Genomic DNA, 10,526 nt, shown 5'->3' with positions numbered 1-10,526 from the left:
GTAGTTCTTTTTTCCCTTCAAAGTGACAATCTTCACTTTTTTTTTTTTTTTTTTTTTGTTATTTGTTATCCGGCTAGTATAAAATAATATTAGAACCTATAACTTATAGTTTTAATAAAAGAATAGTAATATAGTTGATCGAACATACACCTCTTTTTGAATCTTTGTTTCTCGAACAGCAATAAAAACTATAAAAATAATAATAATAATATAAGAACATAAACAAAATTTATAATCATTCTTAAAAAGTAGAAATTTAGTAGAGTGAATTAAACCTATATAGTTTGTGATCATATAAAGGTGAAGTATGGGGACAAAGGATCTAAACTTGTGATGCATAAGGCCGAAGGCAAGAGATAATAGAAGAAGAGAACGACAACAAGAAATGCGAAGGGAAAGAGACCACGAAGAACGACAGAAAGGAAGCAAAAAACTTGTGATCTGAAAAAATGGGTAGAGAAGAGTTTTAAAACCCATAGGTCGAGTGTTCAAAACTCGACCCACGGATGAAGCTACCAGATTCAATCAAGGTTGGCATGCGGCAAGGCATGGGAAATGTTCGATCACCGCTGGCATGCGGCAGGCGCTGACATGCGGTAAAGCATGGGAAACCGACACCAACAGGAACGAAGTGACAAGGCGATGGTTTTCGAGGGTTGAAATCTCGACCCGTGTAGGTTGAGTTTTGAACCCTCAAAAAATTTAAATATTTATTTAGGTCACGAAGAGGGTGTCGATGGTTGAAACTCGACCTATGTAGGTTGAGTTTTGAACTCTTGACGAGGTTTTTTTATTTTTTTCCCACCTCGGAATTTTAAAACTACCATAGATTTCTAAATACTTTTCAAACTACCCTATTTTACTACTTTTCCAAATTACAATATTTAAATAAAAGTTCCAGACTACCTTGGTTCCCACAATTAAAATATCACTAGTTGAATATTAATTTACTAAACATCGTAACTAGATTTTTCTAATTTAAAAGCCAAAATTTATCAAACATTATTTTAATTTCTTATATAGTTGCCAATAATTATTTTAAAAGCTACAAAAATCCCAAACTGGACCAGTGTACAAATAAGGGTAAAAAACCGATATAGAAGCCAAAAGCCTATAAAACTCTAATAGGATATGAAGGAGTATACCATTGTGGATTAGGGTAATTATTTACATCATAAAAGGTGAAATTGTTGCAAATACTAGTTAACTACATGATCAACCGTGTTTATCATAAACTATTATGAGTTCAAGCTTGAGGATGAAGAGGATGAACATTTTCTTTGTTCTATTCATCTAGAAGGATGCCTTTCTAACAACTATTCATCTGCAAAGATCTCATCCAAATGGAGAAGTAAACCTGAAGACCGTGCATCCTCTAAAAAGAGTCCCATGTAAGGTAGGTTTTTATTTTAATAAAAAAGAAAAAAAATAAAGACATTAAATGATATTTTTTATTGTAAGGTCCACAAACTCCTAAGTCAAAAAGTTAACCAACTCCAATTCCTTGTACTACACATGGGTTAAAAGGTATATAGTTACCTTCTTTTGGAGTGAATTAGCTAGCTCTCTAGATTTTTTTTTTCACCAAAAGTAAAAAATTGATTCCTATTTAGAGATGTCCACATGGCGGGACAGGGTTGGGATGTCATTCCCCATCCCTGTCCCCGCTCCCCATTGCATTCCTCATCCCGTGAAATTCCTCATGGGGATTCCTCGCGGGAAATTTTTCTCCGTTACTTTTTTTTGTTTTTGGTAAAAAATTAATTAATTTAAATCACTAATGTGATCAAGTTTTAGTTAAATAATTAACTTTATAACTAAATTGTTTATTAGGTTAATTTTACCTGACAATTTGAATTTAAAGATAAATTACTCAAAAAAATTTTGCCTCAAAAAGCTAATTAATTTCTTATAATAGAAAGAAATAAATAAATAAAAATCAAATTATTCACATATATAATCTAAATTTAAAACAAATTCATTATCTTTCCCAATAAATAATCAAATTTGAAATTTAAATGTAATATTTATATAATAATAATAATAACATAACATTAGATAAGTATACTAAATAAATATGTAGAAACTAATCGGGATAGAGATGAGGAACGGGATGTGGACGAATTCCCCGTCTCCGTCCACGTTTAGCTCATAGGAAATTTTTTTCCCTCATTTCCTGTCTAATTGAGAAATCTCAGTCCCGTTCAGGTTGGGACCCACGGGTCCCCATCTCCATAGGAAAATTGGACATATCTATTCCTATTTCTACCAATTTCATTTTTTTCTCAGCTTTTGTGCGTACCATTTTTTCAATTAACCATCAAATTCCTAACAGAGAGTCGGCTAGTTTTCGTTTCCACGTTCATTAGCACATTGAAAAAGAAAAAGGAAAAAAACAACGTCATTCGCGTGTGTGTGTACTCTACAAAAATTAATAATAATTATAAAAGCGCGTGCTACACAGATGCAATCCAGACCCACCGATTACGCTCTCACCAACCGCCATTGATTCCCTCACACGATCACTCAAAACTCGACTCTCTGCTACAAAATTTCTTCATCCTTCACACCATCAAACCAGATTTCATTTCGGTTCCTTCACACAGAATGTCGTCGGTGCTGAAGCTCGCCTCATCGCAGGACGACCGAGAAGGAGGAGGAGGAGGAGGAGGAATCGAGATTCCGGAGAAGAGTATTCTTCTTCCTCGTGAAGCGTTTCTCTCTGCAGCCGTCTCTTTGAAGAATCAGGTTTTGGTTCCTTCTATTTCATTTTCTCTCTTTTGTGGAAACGGTGTAGATTAGAACACTTTTTGTCTTTTTTGCTCTGTGTGATTGAAATTTGTTAGGTTGTGGATGTTACTTGGAACCGGAGACGTAACGAGGAGATTGGCGTTGATCCGACGGTGTACAGCGGCCTCCTTGGGACGGCGGTAACCTGCCTGAGATCGTACAAGGCCACCGGGAACCACCAGGACTTGTTGTTGTGCTCTGATATCGTCGACAAATGTACGGTTGCAGCACGTGCCTCTCACAGGTGATCACGTGACCTTACTTTCCCTTTCTCCATCTATTGATATGATTTTTAGGTTTGTTGTTGTGTTGTTGTGTCTATTAATTAAATTGTCACTTTTCCAATCATTAAACTAAAACGTGAAGTTGATTAAAAAAAGAAAAGAAGAGGATGAAGATAGAAGTTTATGGATTAAAATTTGATTTTAAAACAATTATGAAACCAAAAAGGAAGAAAAATCCATTTTTTGAAAAGTAGTCCATTTTTTAGCGTTTGAGGCTCAAATTCTCTATTTTATTTGTTATGGAATTCGAAACAACCACTCCACTCCTTGTTTGGTCTAAAGAATGCAGATCCACAACTAAAGGTGCATTAATTTTATGTCTTATCAACTTTTAGTAAAAAAAACATTAATTTTATGTCTTATACAACTATAGAGAGTTCATAACTCTATTCCTTATTTCATACTCTATGATCTAACCATTATGGATTGACCTCAGTATAGGATTTAATATTCTTCGAATTTCAGTGAGGTGGGTTGTCACATGAGATTAATTGAATTACGTGTAAGGACATTCACGAATATTAAAAAAAGAAAAATTCTATGATCTTAAAAAGATGTTTGGATCAAGGAATTGAGAAATAGATAATTGTTAATTTCATATTTATTAACTTCTCACAAAGTGAGAAAGGAATTCAAAGATCCCCAAACCTTATAACTAAAGCTGTTAATGATTTGTGGGAAGATGATTTTTTTAACCTTTTAAAAGTTTTGTTTTTTTAGAAAAATAGAGGTAGGAGAATTTAAAGGGTAAACTTTACTTTACATTTGCCAAATACATACTATATGCCCGTCATTAATGTTCCCTCATTTGTCATTTGGAATGAAATATAGTCCATAGGGCAGAATTTGGCTGCAAGTCAGTGTGTAGGTTTTTGCACTTCATACACGTTGGCCAACCACGAAGTGCTACGTGTCAGCACACCTTGGCCAATCACAAAGCGCCACGTGTCAATGCATTATCTTTTTGTTTTTCCATTTTAAGCGATGACACGTCGGGCTTTGGGGCTTGGCTGAAAAAGCAATTAACAGTAAGTTCTGCGATAAAGTAAAATAATTTTTCTTTAGATTCTCTCCGTTTGAAATACTAATAACAAATAAAAATGTTCCAAATAATTATTTTAAAAAATAAAATAACAAAAAAACTCAGATATTCTCTCAAGATTAGCAATGGAATATTGTGATTAAATATAAACAAAAGTTGAATATTTCCACAAAGCTTCTGGACCAGAAGGCCGGTAGTAAAGGGGTTTTCGTGATTAAAATAATAATACAATAAAATAAAGCAAAAAAATCGATGCCACAAATATCGTAGTTTTCAGAAATAATTTCTACAAAAAGACAAACTTCAAATATCTCTTGACTGAGGCTACTGAAATTGTATTTCGTCTCTATTTTAAATTATCTGCTCGTAAAATCCTCTTGGGAAAAGTAGATGTCGTTTGGTTGAAGGATTCTTTGTATGGAAATTAATATATAAATTTTGTTCCATAGTTTTTAACTCTTCGTTTGAGAGTAGAATAATTCTCATTTCCCGTAGACGACAAGGTTTTCTCTTTTTCTCCTCTCCATTTGCTTTTCATTTTATTATGTAATTTTATTTGGAATATGTTTAATTAATTAATATTATTTTAACAAAATTAATATAAATTTCTATTCTTACAAAAACTATTAAAATATTTACTTAACTTACTTTTATAATAAAAATTTATTAAACAAATATAATTATTTTTTTACATAAATTATTAATTAATTAGTTAACAATATCTGATTATATTTTTCATGCACAACCAAACATAGTATTTCGAGACATCCTATTCGTATTCTATTCTCACACATCTTTTATTCTAATCATCTATAAAATTTTAAATCAAACCGTTACAAAGTTTAAAAAGTAACTATATTTTTTTTTGTCAAAATAAAATTTATTATCAAATATCCACGTCCATTTTTAGGTTAAAAGGTGATCTATTTTGTCCTATGATGAATGAGTGAGATGCAATCTTCTTTTAAAACATGATATTATATAAGTTGATGCAATTCTTATGAATTTATTTTTATAATCATATTTTCTTAACAAAATAATGAAAATGATAATATTAACTAGTCATTAAACTTTCTATTTTGAGTATAACAAGTCTCCAGGCTTTAAATTTTTTTGCTCTAAACTTTCATTTTTATATCTAATATGTCTTTAGTATATTCAAATTTTTAAAAAATTAATTGATAATTGGTGTATTATATTTACAATTGGATTTTATGTATAATAAAGTCCTAACATTTCAATTTTATATTAATAGATACATTGATTTATAGAAATATGTTGAATAGATCAAGGACCTATAAATACAAAATTAAAAAATTTTAGAGATCTATGGAACCCAAAATTGAAAGTTTAAAAATCGTTTGAAAGTTAATGAATTAAGGGATTCAACTTGTAATTTAATCTATTTTTTTATATGAATAATTGTCAACATCAAATCTCAAGGGAAAAAAAAGTCTATTTTCCACGCGATGATTTTCCATGAAGATATTATCTTCCTGACATCTGACAGAGATGTTACGGTCTTGGCAGCACATTTGTGTAGATGGGTAATCAGAAACATTTTTTGCAAAAATAAATAAATAAATAAAAGAAAAGAGAATTTGGAATAATAGTTAATAGTTAGAATGTGAAACAATTAAATATTTTGTTTATTTGTTAAATAAATAAAAGAATATATCCTTTTTTGCATTTTTAATTTTTGGAAAGAATGTGAAGCATATAGTTGTTGGAAGAGTTTAATGTGAAATAATTAAATATTTTGTTACATTGATTTGGACAGGCACTTGACATTTCTGTGTGGTAGAGGAGGAGTTTATGCTATTGGCGCCGTAGTATCTCATTACATGGGGGACCCTCAAAAACTTGACTTCTTCTTCAATCTTTTTCTCCAGGTCTCCTCTCCTCTTTTGCCGGTTTAAATCATAAAGTTACATTTTTTGGTAATCAGGCTTTGGTTTGGTTGCATTTGCATCATTACTTTCTAAACTTCACCTTTGAACTTTTTGGTCTCAATTAGTTTTTCTAGTTAACTTTCGTTTATACAAGGTTGACTAATTTTTTTTTTAATTATTTTTAGGCTGATATGGGTTTATATTTTTTTTAATTACAATAGGGTCGGGGATTCGAACCACGGACTTTGTGGTCATTAATTGAGTTATGCTCTCTTTGATTGATATAGAAATGTTTATTTCCCTTATTAGTTGGGTCAAACTAAGATGTAATAATGTGAATCAATTGAGCTATTTTAAAGCCATAACATGAACTTAGTAAAATCCTAAAATTTAGCACTATTAAGCCGCATCTCACTAGATATTGCCATTGCGTTAATTGGTGAATGTTAGTTGGACACTTGAAAATTTTTGGTTTGGTTTGGTTTGGGGAATTATTTCAGTTTGGTCGGTTTTAGTCTTGACCCTGGACAAGATCATTTAAAAAACCTCACAAGTGCCACCTATTAACTTTGTTGTACTGAACCATTACAAATCAGTGGAGGAGTAATTTATCATTCTTGACAAGTTGACAAATTTGGGGTAGGAAATAGGTTCCAGCTTGTAGACAAAGTTTCTTCATAAGTTACGTGTTACAAATTTCTTGATCAGTTCTCTAAACTTTAACTTTAAGAACCTAAGAAGGCTGAACAAGAAAATGAGCCGATCAGAGAATGCAAATTAAAATTCCAGACAGACAAGGGGGTCTAAAAGGGTTTGAACTCTAAAGATAAAAGCTAAAATCTTGAGATACTACCGAGAATTTGATTAAAACAAAGAAATGCTTGACAATTATTATTATTATTATTATTATTATTAATTTTAAAAAGCCTAAACATGAAATGGCAATCCAGTGGATTCTCAGTTTCTTATTTACTGTTTATGATTTTTCAGAAATAAAGTGTTCTCTTTGTTTACCATTTTTGGTGGTTTGCATATATGAATATATCAATAGTAAAGATGAAGAAGACATAATTATTTTCTTGATTATTTCATGTGAAACTTTGAAATACAAGAAAGAAGTGTGTAGCTCAATGGATGTTTATAACTAGAAGGGGAAAAGGAAACAAAAATGCCCCAAGCATTTTTCTTGTGGTGTGTGAAAAAGCTATGAGTGTCCTAAATGTTTTATAACCTTTTGTAATAGGCGGCACAAGAGAAAGCACTCCCTATTGGACCTGAAGAAGGAGGTTTTGGAATGTCATATGATCTCATGTATGGGCGAGCTGGGTTCTTATGGGCTGCCTTATTCATTAATAAGCATCTTGGAGAGCAGAGGTTACCCCATGATCTTCTCATGTCTGTAGTTGATGCTGTTTTAGCGGGTGGCAGGGCAGGCGCATCCGACAACCCGGACTGCCCTCTGATGTACAGATGGCATGGGACAAGATATTATGGTGCAGCCAATGGCCTCGCCGGTATCTTGCAAGTACTTCTGCATTTCCCACTTTCAAAAGAGGATGCTGATGATGTTAAGGGGACGTTGAGATATTTGATGAGCAAAAGGTTTCCACACAGCGGTAACTATCCCTCAAGTGAAGGGAACGCAAGGGACAAATTAGTCCAGTGGTCTCATGGGGCAACTGGCATGGGCATTACCCTCTGCAAGGCTTCACAGGTTTGGTCCATTTTTTCATGTTTAACTTCTTATATTTGGCTCAATTCTCATCCATCGACTTCAGTATAGTTATTCTATTAGGCATGAGGTTTATTAGTACCTTTCTGTGGGTGAGGCAGGTTTCTTAGTCTTGTTTATGCAGTGGAATACATATAAATATTGTATAAAACTAGAAAGAAATTGTGCTATTAAGGCCCCATTCGGTAACTATTTTGTTTTTTTGTTTTTGGTTTTTGAAAATCAAATCTATTTTCTCTCAATTTCTTACCACCTTTCTTAAGGGCAAGAGTTGAATTCCTAGCCAAATTTAAAAAACAAAGACAAGTTTTCAAAAACTATGTTTTTTTTTTTTTTTTTTTAAATTTGGCTTGATTTTTGAAAATATTGATAAAAGTAGATAACAAAGCAAGAAACTTAAGTAAGGAAAGAGTGTTTATTAGCTTTTTCTAAAAAACTAAAGACCAATAACGAAATGGTTACCAAACTGGATCTAAAAAAGTTCGGCTTTCATATTTGACAAGTTTTGATGTGTGTTGTTAAACATAGACCATTATGATTAAGGTCAATCTAGTCGTGTCAGCTTCGCTGGGAAAGGGTTGGATTAATTTAATACCTTCAATCTAGGCTCCTTATTTTTCTATCATGAACTGTATTGTAAAGATTTATGTTCCTGAACTACACAAAGAGGTTACTGAAGTTCAGATTTTCTCAAATTTCAGGTTTTCCACGAAGACAGGGAGTTCAGGGATGCTGCAATTGAAGCAGGGGAAGTAGTATGGAAAAATGGATTGGTCAAGGAAGTTGGACTTGCTGACGGTGTCACTGGCAATGCATACGCCTTCCTTTCCCTTTATCGCCTTACCGGAGAGACTGTCTACGAAGAAAGAGCCAGAGCGTTTGGAACCTACTTGTATCATAGTGCTAGCAAGCTTGTTGCTGCCCGAAACCAGGTTGAAGGTGACCGTCTTTACTCTCTTTTCCATGGGCTTGCTGGAACTGCTTGCCTTTGGTTCGATCTGCTTGAACCTGAGAAGTCAAGATTCCCAGGTTATGAATTCTAGTTTAAGCTGAACTCATACGCGTAAGGTAAGCAAAAGCATCCCCCTTCGAGTATAAAATTGTGTATATTATGTCACTGATGTCTTTAATGTTTTGGTGTGGTGGACTAGACAGTTTTAAGCATAAAATGTCTTACCAAGAGCAACAAAGTTAATAACCAATTTTACAATGTGTAAGATGTGTTATGGCAACACACCAATTGAAGTTGTAGAATTGAGTTTTCAAGTGTGAAAACAATTCAAGCCAGGGTTGTTGATTTCTTCGCCTCAAAGTTTGGAATGTCTTTTTAAGTGCATGATTCTTTTACTCAATTGTCAATATTGTAGTGATTGTGAAACAAATGGTTTTAGCATTTGTTGAAATGCCTTGAATATGTTATTTGGCACTTCAAATGACTAAGCACTGAAGTCTCATTCTTGGTGCTTCTGCAATCTATATTATCTAATATTTCCCTATTTATAAAATTGCTTTCCATTAACTCGTGGGTGTAGCTAATGTTTGTGAACTAGAGCTAATGTTTGTGACTATGTAAATCTTTGTGTTGTTTATTGTTTAGGTTTTATTTCTTTATTTGTCAATTTCATAATAGTGTGATAGGCCCCCAATCATTAAGAGGTATGAGAGGAAACAAAATAAGAGAGGAGAATCAAATGAAAATATGGGAAAGGAATCAAATGTAAATGGAGAATCAAATGTAAATGGGTGAGGGAGAGGGAATAAAGTTAGTTAGAGGTTGTATGATCTTGTGGGCCCAAAGAAAATCCAATTAGTTACAAATTAGATTATTTTAAGAAATGAGGGGGGTGAGGTAAGGATATCTTGGCTGTATTTTGTGAATGCTTAGTGAGCTCGTGTAAAGGGGGGGAAGTCTCGACTTCCTTGGTAATTTGGCCAAAAGAGTAAATATATAACTCGAGTTCTATCATTTTGGTATCCGAGCCATCGTTTCTTGGGGAATGGTGAAGAAAATGGAAAACTTCCAAACCCTCAAACCACTTGAGCAACTTGATGAGGAAGAATATCACCATAAACCTCGCGTTCATCTCTTCGTTTGACCTCGCTTGCAGTGGAGAGGTCTTAAGGGTTTTGGTCATGTGATGAGGAGGATTGCGAAAGGGCAGGGGCTAAGACGGGTTATAATGGGCATCATCTAGTTTCATGGCACAATCCTTCCGCGATAGGTTCACCACCTTCTCTAAGATTGACTTGATTTCTCTGTTAGAATCCTCTGTTTGCCCATTTGTTTGAGGGTGATACGCGGTGGCAAACTTATGGTGGACATTATATTTGATCAACTGTTTACTAACAATGCGATTCACAAAGTGGGTCCCTTCGTCGCTTATTATGGCACGTGGAGTGCCAAAACGAGTAAAAATGTTTTTCTGTAAGAACTTAGAGATTGTTGCCGCATCATTTGCAACGCATGAAACAACTTTAATCCATTTGGATACATAGTCGACAGCCAATAAAATGTATTTATGACCATTTGACGATGGAAATGGTCCCATGAAATCTATTCCTCAGACGTCAAATAGCTCCACCTCCATAATGATGTTCATTGGCATTGCATTTTTTCTGAAATGCTTCCAATGCGTTGGCACTTATCGCATTTCATGGAATATTCTCGTGCGTCTTTAAACAGAATGGGTCAGTAATACCCACATTGCAAAACTTTTGCTGTCGTGCACTGTCCGCCAAAATGCCCTCTATAAGGTGATTCATGACATTGAAACAATATGCGATAG

At 33.6% G+C, this 10,526-nt stretch overlaps 1 protein-coding gene across 1 annotated transcript; it reads left to right on the top strand.

The window, feature by feature from the left end:
- The first annotated feature begins 2,292 nt into the window (after positions 1-2,292).
- Positions 2,293-9,052, top strand: GCL1 (GCR2-like 1). Its single transcript, XM_039021737.2, has 5 exons — positions 2,293-2,748; positions 2,847-3,034; positions 5,897-6,008; positions 7,252-7,722; positions 8,442-9,052. The coding sequence occupies exons 1-5, from the start codon at positions 2,608-2,610 to the stop codon at positions 8,781-8,783; spliced, it is 1,254 nt and encodes a 417-aa protein (XP_038877665.1). The 5' UTR covers positions 2,293-2,607; the 3' UTR covers positions 8,784-9,052.
- Positions 9,053-10,526: the final 1,474 nt, after the last annotated feature.

Source organism: Benincasa hispida, chromosome 1 (assembly GCF_027475165.1).
Source record: "Benincasa hispida cultivar pf3 chromosome 1, pf3_genome.v1.1, whole genome shotgun sequence".
Classification (NCBI taxonomy): domain Eukaryota; kingdom Viridiplantae; phylum Streptophyta; class Magnoliopsida; order Cucurbitales; family Cucurbitaceae; genus Benincasa; species Benincasa hispida.
Note: the sequence above shows the minus strand (reverse complement) of the source record. Positions and strands in the feature narration are given on the sequence as shown.

What these genes read in the sequence shown, in the direction of transcription:
- GCL1 (XM_039021737.2), top strand. Translation starts at nt 2,608, where the DNA reads ATGTCGTCGGTGCTGAAGCTCGCCTCATCGCAGGACGACCGAGAAGGA. An exon ending in TCTTCAATCTTTTTCTCCAG is followed by an intron (nt 6,009 to 7,251) that starts GTCTCCTCTCCT and finishes CTTTTGTAATAG; the next exon opens with GCGGCACAAGAGAAAGCACT. An exon ending in CCCTCTGCAAGGCTTCACAG is followed by an intron (nt 7,723 to 8,441) that starts GTTTGGTCCATT and finishes CTCAAATTTCAG; the next exon opens with GTTTTCCACGAAGACAGGGA.